Source organism: Mytilus trossulus, unplaced genomic scaffold (genome assembly GCF_036588685.1).
Source record: "Mytilus trossulus isolate FHL-02 unplaced genomic scaffold, PNRI_Mtr1.1.1.hap1 h1tg000358c__unscaffolded, whole genome shotgun sequence".
Lineage (NCBI taxonomy): Eukaryota > Metazoa > Mollusca > Bivalvia > Mytilida > Mytilidae > Mytilus > Mytilus trossulus.
In genome coordinates this window covers 307,486-323,865 of record NW_026963337.1, presented here as the reverse complement: position 1 = coordinate 323,865, position 16,380 = coordinate 307,486, and the positions used below count along the sequence as shown (strand labels likewise).

General features: G+C 31.7%; 1 protein-coding gene and 1 long non-coding RNA gene across 2 annotated transcripts in view; both read right to left on the bottom strand.

Moving 5' to 3' along the window:
- LOC134701869 (uncharacterized) overlaps positions 1 to 16,380 on the bottom strand; it is a 537,736-nt gene that overhangs the window by 260,742 nt on the left and 260,614 nt on the right. The gene's annotated exons all lie outside the window — the stretch shown is intronic.
- Positions 1 to 16,380, bottom strand: part of LOC134701860 (uncharacterized) — a 51,961-nt gene that overhangs the window by 32,324 nt on the left and 3,257 nt on the right. The window contains exons 2-5 of the mRNA XM_063562976.1: positions 13,766 to 14,215; positions 10,763 to 10,920; positions 9,094 to 10,317; positions 5,976 to 6,060 (exon numbers count right to left, since the gene is read on the bottom strand). Coding sequence (XP_063419046.1) covers positions 5,976 to 6,060; positions 9,094 to 10,317; positions 10,763 to 10,920; positions 13,766 to 14,215 — 1,917 coding nt within the window. The remainder of the gene's footprint in view (positions 1 to 5,975; positions 6,061 to 9,093; positions 10,318 to 10,762; positions 10,921 to 13,765; positions 14,216 to 16,380) is intronic.

Sequence of the window (16,380 nt, the reverse complement as noted above, 5' to 3'; positions counted from 1 at the left end):
ATTTCTATTTACTGATACTAACGTTATGGTGCGAAAACCAAGAAAAATGCTTATTTGGGTCCCTTTTTGGCCCCCAATTCCTAAACTGTTGGGACCTAAACTCCCAAAATCAATACCAATCTTCCTTTTGTGGTCATAAACATTATGTTTAAATTTCATTGATTTCTATTTACTTAAACTAAAGTTATTGTGCGAAAACCCAGAATAATGCTTATTTGGGTCCTTTTTTGGCCCCTAATTCCTAAACTGTTAAAACCAAAACTCCCAAAATCAATCCCAACCTTTCTTTTGTGGTCATCAACCTTGTGTCAAAATTTCATAGATTTCTATTAACTTAAACTAAAGTTATAGTGCGAAAACCAAGAAAATGCTTATTTGGGCCCTTTTTGGCCCCTAATTCCTAAAATGTTGGGACCAAAACTCCCAAAATCAATACCAACCTTCCTTTTATGGTCATAAACCTTGTGTTAAAATTTCATAGATTTCTATTCACTTTTACTAAAGTTAGAGTGCGAAAACTAAAAGTATTCGGACGACGACGACGACGACGCCAACGTGATAGCAATATACGACGAAAATTTTTTCAAAATTTGCGGTCGTATAAAAATTGAAGATAAATTCAAATTATATAACAAGTTCTAAGTTCTTTGACTACAATTATTCTGTTTCAGAAACCTATTATGTGTCAAATATTTAATTACAATCCAAATTCAGACTTTTATCAAGCGCGAGTATTGTGTCCATTTTTGCCCCAAATGTTTAGGGTTTGACCTCTTCGGTCGTATCCAGCTGCGCTCGACGAGGCAAATTTATTCCATTTGTAAAGGGGCATAACTCTAGAACGGTTAAAATGACTCCACCAAAATTCAAACTTGATCTGACATTTAACACCAACATCAATCAGATAATCATGAATTCTAATAGTTGTTCACAGTTACTTGTTTTTCTCATTTAAATAAACATATATATATTTATTGAAAAATGCTAAATATATATATAAATCCAATGCAGATTTGTCTCAGGTCAGGGATTGGGTTTTGAGTATTTCAAACCATCATATTTGTTTTTCATCTAATATTTTTACATAAAAGTACAGGGTAGTAATGTCCTTTTTTGTCAGGCGTCAAACGGTCATTTTCTTAAATTTTTCATCAGACCTAGACATATAATACATATTGTCTGAAGTTTCGTGAATGATTGACGGCAACTAATTATTTGGTTCCGTACTCGAGGGTCATAATGGGTGAACCTTCATGACGAAAACGGTAAAAAGCTGGACTATTTATAAAGTTATATGTTTAATCCCTTTTTTGATCACTTAAAACTTTGAAGAGTAAGGCAATAAAGGTAATCATTAGGCATGTTGGGGACATTCTAACAATGACTGACATGAACACTACATACTTTTGATATGGATTCCGTCAACTGAAATTAATTTGTACATTGATATTTATGTCAACTGGCAGTGCATCGTTTGAAGCGTAACGCAGGAGCAGGTTAACCTGTGCTTTTGACTCTTTCTTATTGCAATAACATACTGATATACTCAAACTTTCATTTTTTTTAAAAACGCATGTTTTATAAAACTGGAATATGCCTGATATGCTTTACAGATCTGAATACAGATGGAACAACTAAATCTGTGTATTTTTGTCAAGAATCATTGAGTTGAAGTCGTACTCTCCGGGTATATACATGAAATTAACATAAGATGCATTGTTTGAATTAATGAAAATTCAGATTATCATTTTCTTGAAACTTTCGGATGCACAAATAAATTTCCCATGTATGCACATGCACAGATACGTCACCAACGTAGATTAACCAGAATAATCCAGTTGTTACATTCCGATTACTCCGACAAGGAAAGACAATGGATAGAGGCCGCTGATTTCTGATTGTAATTAACGTGTGCGTACTACCAAATCTACTTTACACAAGCATTATGAGAGTATTGCATGGCATTATTCATTATACTGGAACAAAAATGATAATTTGTTCTATAACTTGTCATGGTGTAAACAAAAAGAAAATATCAAGTCAACATCTTCAAGCATTACAAAAAACAGTGTGGAAAACTGATTATAAGAGTGAAATTTTCAAGTCAAAGGACTATAACTCTGTACAAAATAATCAGACCGAAACAAAAATTTTAACTTGATCTGTAACTTGTCATTATAAAACTATATACCAATTATCAATCAATATCTTCAAGCATGCTGAAAAAAAAAGTGTGGAAAACATTCTAACATTAGATATGATTAATAGTTCTCTAAAATTAGATATGATTAATAGTTCTCTAAAATTAGATACGATTAATAGTTCTCTAAAATTAGATATGATTAATAGTTCTCTAAAATTAGATATGATTAATAGTGCTCTAAAATTAGATATGATTAATAGTTCTCTAAAATTAGATATGATTAATAGTTCTCTAAAATTAGATATGATTAATAGTTCTCTAAAATTAGATATGATTAATAGTTCTCTAAAATTAGATATGATTAATAGTTCTCTAAAATTAGATATGATTAATAGTTCTCTAAAATAAGATATGATTAATAGTTCTCTAAAATTAGATATGATAAATAGTTCTCTAAAATTAGTTATGATTAATAGTTCTCTAAAATTAGATATGATGTTTACAATGTATATTTATTTTCAAGTTATAATCAAACATAATTAATAGTTCCTGATATTTTTTCTTTCATTTGTCACAAACTAATATAGATTTGTAACTTATTTATATAATGTCAACAACTTTTGTCTATACACACTGTAATTTAATGAAATATATACCTTTTTAATAATAAAAATAGATTATTATCTTTCACTTCATATTTTTTTCTATGTATATAGCATTCAGAAAATTAGTTTATACAAAATAAAAAACAATACTCCAAATTGACAACAACACTTCAATTGATCTGCAGGCTTCATCAGGACAATTTTTATACAGAAATTGAGCCCCTGAAGTACTCAAAGTGGTGCATTGAATTTGACGTCGTCATGGTGAGTAAAATAAAAAAACAATTCAAACAATTAACCAGAGAATGTTTTTAAAACTAGAGGCTCTAAAGAGCCTGTGTCGCTCACCTTGGTCTATGTGAATTATAAACAAAGGAAGCAGATGGATTCATGAGAAAATTGTGTTTTGGTGATAATGATGTGTTTGTACATCTTACTTTAATGAATAGTCTTGCTGCTTACAATTATCTCTATCAAAAATGAATTTAAGCCCTTTACAAATTTTATGAAAATTGTTAAAATTAACCATTAAGGACAATAACTCCTTAGGGGGTCAATTGACCATTTCAGTCACGTTGACTTATTTGTCAATCTTACTTTGCTGAACATTTTTGCTATTTACAGTTTATAGCTATCTATAATAATATTCAAGATAATAACCAAAAACAGTAAAATTTTCTAAAATTGACAATTTAGGGGCAGCAACCAAACAATGGGTTGGCCGATTCATCTGGAAATTTCATAGCAGATAGATCTTCACCTGATTAACAATTTCCCTCAGCCAGATTTGCTCTAAATGCTTTGGTTTTTGAGTTATCAGCCAAAAACTGCATTTTACACCTTTGGTCTATTTTAAGCCGTGGAGGCCATCTTGGTTGGATTGCCAGGTCACAGGACACATTTTTTAAACTAGTTACCCCAAAGATGATTGTGGCCAAGTTTGGATTTATTTGGCCCAGTAGTTTCAGAGGAGAAGATTTTTGTAAAAGATTACTAAGATTTTCATAAAAATGGTTAAAAATTGACTATAAAGGGCAATAACTCCTAAAGGGGTCAACTGACCATTTCGGTCATGTTAACTTTTTTGTAAATCTTACTTTGCTGAACATTATTGCTGTTCACAGTTTATTTCTATCTATAATAATATTCAATTATTTGACGGACTGACGGATGAACAGACGGACACACAGACAGACGGAAGGAGTGCAAACCTAAAGTCCCATTCGATTTTGGTAGGGGACTAAAAAAATCCGGTTACTAGTAAATAAATATCGTACATCGTAAGATGAGATGAAATCTTATAATTGACATAATAAAAAGGTAGATCATTATTAAAACATTAAAACACGAGAAATTATAACACTAACGGTAATAATGTTTTTTTTCAAATCTAGCTGTACATTTGTTTCATAAAATCATAAAAATGATGCAGATGTTATTTGACAAACTTGAAACCGATCATGTATAAACATTGATGTCAAGATATGGCACGGAGGTTGTAAAATAGTAAAGCACAGTAAAGGATACGGCAACACTACTAGTGACGCTTTAATGATTTTACAGCTGGCAGTATAGGATTTTAGAAGAATTCAAAGTCTTCTTCCACCAAAAACTGGGGATGATCTTAGGTGCTTCGGAATGGTAAGCAGATCCTGCTTAACATGTGACACCTGTCGTGTTGCTTATGCTATTAAAGACGACGACTTAAGACATCAACTGTGTTGACTTATTTGTAGAGATCCTAGTCTGATGATAATTTTTGCCTGAACAGTTTCTTGATAAATGTAACACACCAAATTACTTCGAAACATGCATTATCATAAATTACTAAACTGAAAAAGTGAGTATCAACTCTGTCAATTATGAAACAAATACCAAGACTTCAATACTTACTAAAAATAGTAAATTACAGTGGCTGCAATATAGGATTAACCATTGCATTATTGCCACAAATCAATATTTAGTTAAAATAAAATTGACTGATGATCCTTTGTGTACATTTTGTAAATCAGATAATGAGTCTATAGAACACCTATTTTGGAATTGCAATACTGTACAAGATTTTCTACAGGATGTTGATAACTGGTTCCTTTCCGGTGGAATAAGTCTCCCAATGAATAAATTAAACTTTCTTTTTGGAGACTTATCCAAGATATTTCCCAACAACCCATATAACATGATTTTTCTTTATATTAAACAATATATGTATAATTCTAGATGCTTTAAAAAGAATCTCTCATTGCAAGCAATTATAATGAAACTGAAAGACATGTATAAATTAGAGAGTATGATAGCTGTAAAAAATAAAAAGATAACTGAATTTGACAATGTATGGAATGTTTTTGAAAAACTATTATTGTATACCGGCTAATGTCTTTTTTGTTGTTGTTACAATTACTTATGACAACTTAATTATAATCTTTTTTAAAGAAAATATTATTGCCATGTTATGTACTTGATCGTGTTGATGGCTGTTACGAAAGAAATATGTCTCGTAAATACTTTATTTTGTTTAATATTGTGGCTTATCAGATATTTACAATTTCAGACAGGTATTGTATATTGATTTTTGTCGAGCCTGTGACTTCTGTCGCAAAAGCAAGACGAAGCGATCCTACATTCCGTCATCAGTGGCTTCTACAAATATTCACTCTGTGATTAGAAGTTTTGGAAATTTTAATAATTTTCACAAACTATAATGGATTTCAACCAAATCCTGTTTATCCATATTTTACTTATAAATGGACTTAGTTTTTCTGCCAGTTAACATAACATTCACTGTGGTTAAAGTTTGAAAATTTTTAATAACTTACTTAAACTATCCTGTATTTGTACCAAACTTGGAAAGAATCTTGTTTATAATCAAATGCTAATATCTGGAAGGAAATTTAATTCCTTTTCTTTTCGTCTATTACTAAGAAATGGACTAAGTTTTTATGCCAGTTAACATTACATACAGTCTGCAGTTAAAGTTTTTAAAATATTTATTAGATTCATAAAGAAGGCGATACACTGGGTTCCGCGGAACCCTCATGATTTTTTTTCTGTCTTTCAGATTATAATGAATGCAACCTAAAACCCTTTTCACAGAACATAAATATGAGAAATCAAAATTCATATTGTCAAAGAACAACATTTGATGATTCTCATGTTTCATCTCATTCTATCAATTTGACTTTTTACTGATTGGAACACGATCCAATGAATAAATTTTGATATTAAATTACCTTTTCTCTCAGTTGTCCCACCATGGAACATGAAGTTAACAATCAGGACAAGTCCTCTCTGTCCCAGTTTCTTCTCGTACTTATCCTGAAAGATGCATTATTCTAAATAAAAAGGATGTTCTTATCCCAGGAAGAAAACCCTAGCCATATTGGGTACAACTTTTTGGAACTTTTGGTCCTCAGTGCTCTTCAACTTTGTACTTATTTTGGCTTTTCAAACTTTTTTCATCCGAGCGTCACTGGTTAGTCTTGTGTGGACGAAACGCAAGTCTGGCGTATTAAATTTTAAACCTGGTACCAAAGTTTGTTAGCTATTATTCGTTTGTTTATCTGTCCTATATGTTCTCCCATTTTTTTGTATTGTAGTCTTGTCATGTAATGTTGTCATTTTAATGTTATATTTAACATTGCCAGAAAAGCATGAGGTTTGGCATGCCACAAAACCAGGTTCAACCCACCATTTTTAAAATGTCCTGCACCAAGTCAGGAAAATGGTCATTGTTATATTATAGTTCGTTTCTGTGTGTGTTACATTTTAATGTTGTGTTTCTATAGTGTCATTGTTCTCCTCTTATAGTTGATGTGTTTCCCTCAGTTTTAGTTTGTAACCCGGCTTTGTTTTTTTCTCTATCGATTTATGAGTTTCGAACAGCGGTATACTACTGTTGCCTTTATTTATTATTATTAATGTTGACCATTTTTTGTTATTTATAGTTTCTCTTAAACATGTTGTTTCACTTACTCATTTGTATCTCATGTATATCTTGTCCTGTTGATGATTTTTGCCTGAAGAGTAACTATCTGTCTACTATAGCTTTGTAAAACACAAATAAGGAGCAACAATTGTCTTTCAAGCTTTGTAATCTTATAAAGATACAACTGACTATATAGTTTTCAAGATGATACCCAAAATCAACCAAAATTGCTAACAATTGTCATTTTTGGGCAATAACTCGTAAAAGGAGTCATCTGACAGTTTGATTTAAAATTGTATGATGGTATAACCTAACATCTGAAGCTTTTGTGCCCTTTTCATTGATTGATGTTGAACTCCACTTTCAACATTATTTTGCTAATTCGTGGCAGTCAGTATTTACTGGTGGAGAAGGCAGGAGCACCCAGAAAGAACCACCGACCCTAGTCTACCTCTGTTATATCATATATCTTTTATGGTTTACCTAAAGGGAAGTGTTCTATAATACTTTTATGATTTCAATTACTCACACAGCCTTCTTTAACTTTATGGGACCCTGAACGTAAAAAAAAGTTTCAGATTTGGTTTAAGGGTTAGGTTAGAGTTCTGTAGGTTTGAAATAGGGCTAGTGTTAATGTTAGATTTAGTTTTAGGGTGAGGATTAGTTTACAAAATGTAGTTCAGACATATATGTTTCCTAAAGTACCGCTACTAATGCTTATAAAAGTAAATGTGACGATGGGACACAGATTTTCCTGCTTATACATATTCAGCAATATCCTTAATTTTTTTAATTTACAAAGGGAAATAACTCATGAAATGCAAAAGCGACTCTTCCATACTTCAACTTGATCTGTACTTGGTGGTAATAAGTATTGTGTATATGTTCTATAACATTCAATTGAAGCAAAATAAAGTTAGATTGCAGAAATAGCAAATTTGAAAAATTGTTCAAATATAAGACCCTTATCAACATCAAGGGACATAATTAGAGAACGGTATCAGTGACCTAATCGAAATTCAAACTTGATCTGTGTTTGGTGGAAATAAGCATTGTCTTTAAACCTCATAACATTTTGTTGAAACAAACAAAAGTAAGACAGATGGCCACACACCACAATTAAATTCTCTATTAGTTCTTTACAACATTTTGTTTCATTAAAAAAATTGCACCTCATCTTTTTGTCAAATTTTCTGTGTGTGTAAAGTACAGTTCTAGTCCAAAAATATATCCAAAATTCAGAAAGATTGCTCCGCTGTATTTAACAAATTTAGCCAATACACATCCATACCTCTATGGACAAGTCAAGAGATGTTCCGAAAACTGAAATATCACCTTTTTGGCCACCGACCACAATTAAATTCTCTATTAGTTCTTTACAACGTTTTGTTTCATTTAAAAAATTGCACCTAATCTTTTTGTCAAATTTTCTGTGTGTGTAAAGTACAGTTCTAGTCCAAAAATATATCCAAAATTCAGAAAGTTTGCTCCTCTGTATTTTACAAATTTAGCCAATACACATCCATACCCCTATGGACAAGTCAAGAGATGTTCCGAAAACTGTAAATATCACCTTTTTGCACATGGCCTAATCACTCTTTCCATATCAAAATCAGTTAAAATAAAACATCCAAAAGTTTATTTCACCTCTCTTCTTTCATTTCCACCCCAGAAAAACTAAGAAATGTATGAGAATGGGAAAGAAAAAAAATAAAGAAAATATACATTATAATTAAAGGGAACTATATTCGTGGACAACGAAAAGCGGGATCATTAATTGTGGTCTTGGGCCAAATAAACTAAATTTGGGATGGACAGACAGACGTACAAACCGATAAACAGTCTAACAAGGGTAAAACGTAATGCCTACTCCACATATACACAGCAGCATCAACATCGATATAAGATGTTATATTGCAATCATTATATGTTAATTTATGACATTAATGTACCAGGTTTTTCATGCACCTAGTACTTTTTGTTGAACATGTGAAGTCTAATCTTCCATATATATAGTCTTCGTAATTTTTCATAATTATATTCATCATTTCAGCCAAAATTAATTATAATGTTGGCTACAATACGATTTCTTAAAGATGAAAACATGTATAAAAAATATCTATTTCGGTAGAGTTTTTGAATAATATCTATGTTGGCAAAAACCGTCAGGAAGTCAAAAAGTCATGTCACCTTATTTATGCATTTTCATGGCGTTGTACCAAAATCACATTTCTGCACTTAAGTCTCAAGGTTATACCAGACTGCTCATTTATTAATAAAGATAAAGCTATTATAACCTTGCTTTGCAAAGCATACACATTTTGTAATTTTTGTTTGAAAAAATAACAAACATTTCTAGCTTTCCGTGACTTTTCATGAAAATACTTAAATCCAATAAAATAATGTAATATGTAAACACTTACAGACAGAGCTTTACTTTCTATCTCTGACCATTCGCCATCGAATGTGTGGGGTGTTTTACATGTCCCGCAAAAATATTCTGTAATCTGCTCCTCACTTAATTCTATGGATCCTGTCACCAATTCAGGTTTGGTATGTCCACATTCAATTTTTTTCTCGAATTCTACAGTGGACATCTTGAATCGTGTATGTATTATCTTCTCTAACTCATCTGTTACGAAGTCCCCAACGTCTCTGAACAAACCTCTTTTGATGATTGAATCTTTCCCGAATTCCAAAACCTGAACCTGAATAAAATTTGGAGATGTCATTACAAGCAATTTTCTTAAATGTGTTTTCTTCTGTAACTCAAAGACTGCAATACCTCCGAAAAGAGCAACTGACTTTTTCTTTTGATTTGGAACAACCACTTCTGCAATTTCATACTTCCGGCTCAGTGAAGCAATCAAATGGTTCATTAGATGTGGTGGCTTGAATTTAAATTTGAAACATAACCAAGCTGATTTTTTACAGGTACAGTCTGTCACATTAAATATTTCATAAATGTCACAGTGTGATTCTGTTTTAATCAGGCAAGGTACATAGTAGCGAGGCTTCTCGTCAGCAGTCTCTGGCGTGTTTGGACGTATAATGATATCAAATCTCTCCATTACATTCAGAATATGGTCCTTGTGTGTGGAAAACATGTTATCCCTTTTTTTAAATATATCTTCTAAAACCTCACTATGTAATGTGCCTCTACTGTACAATTCATCCCATTTTTTTCTATTTTTGATACTTATGGCTCTTAATTTCTTTGCAGTAACTATATATCTAAAAGCATCAGATAACCACTGTGTATCTAAAATAATATAAGAAGGAAGATCTTTGAAATAAACTAAAGCTCTGATCTCGTGGTGAAATTCAAGAAACAATCTTAGTTCTTCATCATTTAGTGGCTTAGGTGTATCACTAGCGATATTCTGAATTTCCTGAAGGGAAATAATAGGTAACTCCTTCTTCTTTTCTTGAAGTTTTGTTTCCAGCTGAATGAATTTTAAAGGATAATCTTTGTTCCATGTTTTCATTTTTCTGGCTAAGTTAAGGATGTTTTCTCGTATTTGCTGGAATACACTAGGATCATCTTCTGTGTTGGAGATAAAGTATTCTTGCCTTATATGTCTTAGTTCATCTTCTGACATATTCTCCGTATACTTTAATATACTTTTACTGCATGCATCATCAATCTAAAAGATAAAATTAAGTGTGTTTGCTTTCTCTTTGCAAAACAAAACATTGAAAACACTAAAAAATTATCAATTTATATATGATATTCAAAACTATGGGTCGTCAAAGCTGTTCCCCTTCGTACCTTATTTGGCCTTTTAATTATGTTTATTAGAACATCATTTATAAATTGTGTAGAAGAAACACCCTCTGGCATACAAAATTTCAATCATTGTTTCTTTAATGAGTTACTTGTACTCTTTTTTCAGATATTATTGGAAGATCTAAGTTTCTGTAAACTACTAGAAAATATTGTTATCCTTTAAAAACTTTAAACCTTAAAATCTGATAAAGTTATTTTGTTTGAATATTGTCAATATGCTGGTCTGGTATAATATAAATCAGTTCACCATGGTCCTGTACAAATAAACACTAACATCTGACAAAATTGGCAATTTTCAATACCTCTTGTACATCAGAGATCAAAGCATCTTTCCAAGTGCCAACAATAACTATTGGTGGATCAAGATCATCTGATGTTTTCTCGTTGACATCAGATTTATGTCCATCCTTTTCCAGTCTACTGTAACAATGTATAGAATCCATCCACAATTGGAATAAATCTACAAAGAAATGTGTATAAGAATTCTTATCACCATGCATTAAAGTCTTATGTGGTATGATTGATAATGAGACAACAATTCAGCAAAGAACAACTGACCAGAAGACTAGTCATCCTTTTCAGGTTTTAACAGATAACAAGAATGTAGAAGATATACAATTCACAAAATAATAGTTATTACAAGATAACAAACTGTCTGGCTAAACAAACTTTTCTCAACTTTTAAAATGATCTGTGTCAATCATTTCCATCTATCAATTGATTATTGACCTTTTTATTTAAGTATAATTTAATTTTGGATGTAACACATCTTCTGATTGGCTGACGTTGTTTTGTTTATCAGTTCATAGACATAATTTTGTCATGAGACAGTGATGTCATCAACGGTTTTTCATGATTTACTCCAGTTTAAAATGGAATTAAGAATTAAATTATAAGAAAGGACTGTACTATTTTGTCTGCCTATTTGAAATAACATAAAAAAAAATGTGGAGCTCACTTTAAAATAACCCGCTACGCCGGTTATTCAGCGTGCACCATATTTTTGATGTTATTTCTGCATAGACAAAGAAAATATTACAGTCATTCCTTAAATGAATGAAAGACCCCTGTCAATCAGATCTTCCAATGAGTCAATAAACAATATAAAACTGAACTCTCACTAACCATGCTAACAGTGAATAGCAAGATTATCTGGATAGTAGAAACCTTCTGTGAACAACTGACGTTTAAATATCCGCCTTTAAATGAAATACAGACATTTTAATTTTACTATATACATATATATATATCATCAAAATCATTGTCAAAAATAACTATTTCAAATGCAATTAAAGTCCATTGTTCCATCATGGTTTTCTGGCAGATTGGCTTTTAATTGCATTTTTCCATGATGACAAACAAGTTATGTATATATACTGTCTCTTTTTGTCTGAAAATGTCTTAATTCTTTTGAGGTTGTCTTACTAATTTGGTGTGTCTGAGACACTTTTGTAGATACACATGATTAACCTTCATCAGGAATGCTCAAATTCAAAGATTTGAATGCCAAAGATGTATTAGACCTAAACATGTTCAGAGCTAAAAGGCACAGAATAAATAGAAAATTTCATCAAAGGTGAACTTTGATTGATGAAAATGGAACCTTGATAATTTCTTAATTTATCAAAAAACTTAGAAAAGTTATAAATCATGTTTTTCATCAAGTTTAATTCAGAATTTTTGAAAATGTCTCATTTTTTCTGAATGTGTTAGAACTATGTTCCAGAATTGATGTAAGACAGATTAAGAATTTCGTCATTAACACTATAAAGTCTAAAGTATCTGAACAATTTTAGAAAAATTGCTAAAATACATCAATTCAATAAAAAGAAGATTTCGAAAACATTTGATTTGCGTTATTAGCAAAGGGATTTACAAAACTTTGTATATCACAATTGACATGATTGAAAAAAGTTAATTTAAAATAAGATTTCAAATTTTGTAACACAATTAAGTTAGAATTTTTAATTCCCTGTCAGCCCTGAAATTCACACAAAAAACAGTTTCAGTTCAATGATTTTTAACACTCAACATTATCTAATTTATAAACAAATCATGATTTGGACGTGTAATCACACATTACAATCCATAAATAGCATACTCTGAGAAAACTTGATAAGACATTTAATGTGAGTACAAATTTGTCAATGCCATCATTTATAATTTATGACTTATTAGTTTGAATGTCCTTTTTGACCCATGGCGCGGCTGAGGGCACCCAGGGCGCGGTGCCCTTCTTTTCTGGGCTAACGAGACCACTGAAGTTAATATCTTCAGGCATGATGAAAAAAGATGTGGAAACTGATTTATTTGGGTCAATTTTCCTAAGGACCATAACTCTGCACAAATCATCAGACCAGAACAAACAAGTCCAAGGACCATAACTCTGCACAAAATCATCAGATCCGAACAAAATTCACAGTTGATCTGATCATGATAACACTGTATACCAATTATCAATTTAGTATCTTCAAAAAGAAAAAAAGAAGCGGAAAAATGAATATATGAGTGAATGGACAAAATCATCAGACAAAACAAAGTTTGAACTTGATCTGTAACTTGTCACGATGAAAATATATACCAAATATCAAATCAATATCTTCAAGCATGGTCGGTCGGACCAATGGAAGGATGGACGGACAAACAGACAGACAGACGGAAAGACAAACAGACAGACATAATGCAAACCTTAAGTCCCTTTCGACTTCGTCAGTATGGGACTTAATAATAAATAACTAGGCATTTGGCAGAACCATCAATGGTAACAGATCTAGAACAGGCAAAACCTACTTCAGCTAAGGTAACCATTAAACCTGGCATTCTCGTCATGTCAGTAGTCATGCCAGACGAAAACTTTAAACCATAAGTCATTTGTGTACAAGATTTGGATTGTCCAACTGGTCTATAGATATAGCTACCTTATGGAAGATATAGAATCACTGACCAGTATCATATTCATATAACAGATGTGCGACTGATACATTTGTTCTTTAAACAAAAGCTATAATTAGCTCTTTAATGTTTGTATTAGGTTTTGGATTTTCAAAATTTTTTCATCAAGCATCACCATCATCACCGAAGAGACATTCGTTGTTGAAGAAATGCATATTTGGATTTGCATTGGTAAAGTAAATCTAATTTATTGACTGATTGTTTTACATGTTTTCTTCTGTACTCATATTACTTGGAGCGAAAGGGGGTAGATATAGTTCTTGACATCTATTTGCATCTTAAGCTAAGTAAAAATAAAATCAAATGTTAAACATTTTAATTCTCACTTATCGTATCTATATATGAAATTTTACCTTGTGCTTCTTTGTCGCCAGCCTCATTGAGTTTTGTAACAACAAGATAAATTGCATCTGGGGATAAAAAGGTTTGATGTGTATGGTAAAATTCTTCATCTCCTGCAAAATCCCATAAAAATAATGTGGCATACTTCTGTTTGTCCTGTAAATCTACATTAGATTTAAGCATGGTTTCAATATCCTTTTTTGCCTGTTCTAATGATTGGTTTGGTTGCTGCGAGGTTACTGGAGGTTCAACTTGAGATTCAGTGGTTACTAGAGGTGTCATTATTTTAGGCTGCTGATATGCTGTCCCTGATTTCTTTAATTCATCAAAACTTGTTGCTGGTGTGTTGTCCCTAATGGCAATGTGGGATGTTACTGGTTCTTCTATTGTTCCTTTGTCCTGAAGTTTTTCCTCGTATTCTTTCAATAGTCTTGCATGAATTTCAGTTTCTTCATAGTTTCCTATCAATAGAAAATAAAATAATTGGCTTTTTTTCTTTCTTTCTGATATTGTGTCTAAGGGAGATCGGGTGTAGCAAACAATTGGTCCATATCTTTAATGAAATATGCGATTTTGAGATACGATTGTAATTTATTTGTAAGATTTTTCACCTAAAAATGTGTTTTATCTTAAAGTTAGAACTGTTTCCACATATAATAAAAGTGCTGGAAAGCACCTGTGCAACGGTAGATTGTAATATTTCAAATAGATGTAATTGTAAATGTGTAGATTGCGTGGTTAACTTTTTTTCCTACTTAAAAAAAAACTCAACTTTATACAAGAAATAATTGTAACAGGATGCTGCTACGAGGTCAAGGTCAGATGAACAATGCCAGCCAGACATGTACAGGTAACAATTCTTACATACAACAAATATAGTTGACCTATTGCTTATAAATTAAGAAAAACAGACCAAAACACAAATACTTAAATCTTAGCAATGAACCGTGAAAATGAGGTCAAGGTCAAATAAAACCTGTGCGACTGACATATAGATCATAAAATATTTCCATACACAAAATATAGTTGACCTATTGCATATAGTATTAGAAAAATAGACCAAAACTCTAAAACTTAACTTTGACCACTGAACCATGAAAATGAGGTCAAGGTCAGATGACAAGTGTCAGCTCGACATGTACACCCTACAATCATTCCATACACCAAATATAGTAGACCTATTGCATGTAGTTTTAGAAAAATAGAACAAAACTCAAAAACTTTACTATAACCACTGAACCATGAAAATGAGGTCAAGGTCAGATGACACCTGCCAGTTGGACATGTACACCTTACAGTTCTTCTGTACACCGAATATACTAGACCTATTGCTTATAGTATCTAAGATATGGACTTGACCACCAAAACTTAACCTTGTTCACTGATCCATGAAATAAGGTCGAGATCAAGTGAAAACTGCCTGATGGGCATGCGGACCCTTCAAGGTACGCACATACCAAATATAGTTATTCTATTACTTATAATAAGGGAGAATTTAACATTACAAAAAATCTTTACTTTTTTTCAAGTAGTCACTGAACCATGAAAATTAGGTCAAGGACATTGGACATGTGACTGACGGAAAGATCGTAACATCAGGCATCTATATACAAAATACGAAGCATCCAGGTCTCCCACCTTCTAAAATATAAAGCTTTTAAGAAGTAAGCTAACACTGCCGCCGGATCACTATCCCTATGTCGAGCTTTCTACAACAAAAGTTGCAGGATCGACAAAAAACATGATAAAATTCATTTTGGCAACTTATTAAACCAGATGCTTCGCAGGGCGTAGCTTTATACGACCGCAGAGGTTGAACCCTGAATGGTTGGGGCAAGTATGGACACAACATTCAAGCTGGATTCAGCTCTAAATTTGGATTGTGATTAAAAAGTTGACACAGCATAGGTTTCTGACACAGAATGAATGTGTTCTAATGAACTTAAATTTTTTGTTTTCTCTTACAGCAATTCACTATGCTGTTCAATATTTATCCTCTCAAAATAATGTTTGAAGGAATTTTCTTTTTATTTATGAAATTTCAAATGAGAAAAATTGAACCCAATTTTTTAATCACATCCCCCTTTCCCTTATTCCAAAACTAATCTCAATTAAAATATTCTAATGGAGTTTGCAACAATAACTACTCATTTAAATACATCATAAAATAAACTGTAAATAAAATGTAAAAAAACTGCTTGTTATCACTGAATGGTAAAGATTATTTAAATTTATCAGTTGGTAGTAAAAAGTGAATATACATTGTATATTGTATATAACAAAGATTTAAGTTGATTCTGGACAAAGAAAGATAACTCCAATTAAAAAAAATTCTTGCAATAAGATATTTCTTGCTTACTATTTTGGACAAAGAAAGATAACTCTAATTAAAAAAAAATTTGCTATTTCACAATATTGTGAAATTAGATATTTCTTGCCATTGCACAATACTGTGCAATTGAAAAGACTTGCTATTCCACAATACTTAATATAATAATTTTAGATCCTGATTTGGACCAACTTGAAAACTGGGCCCATAATCAAAAATCTAAGTATATGTTTAGATTCAGCATATCAAAGAGGCCCAAGAATTTAATTTTTGTTAAAATCAAACTTAGTTTAATTT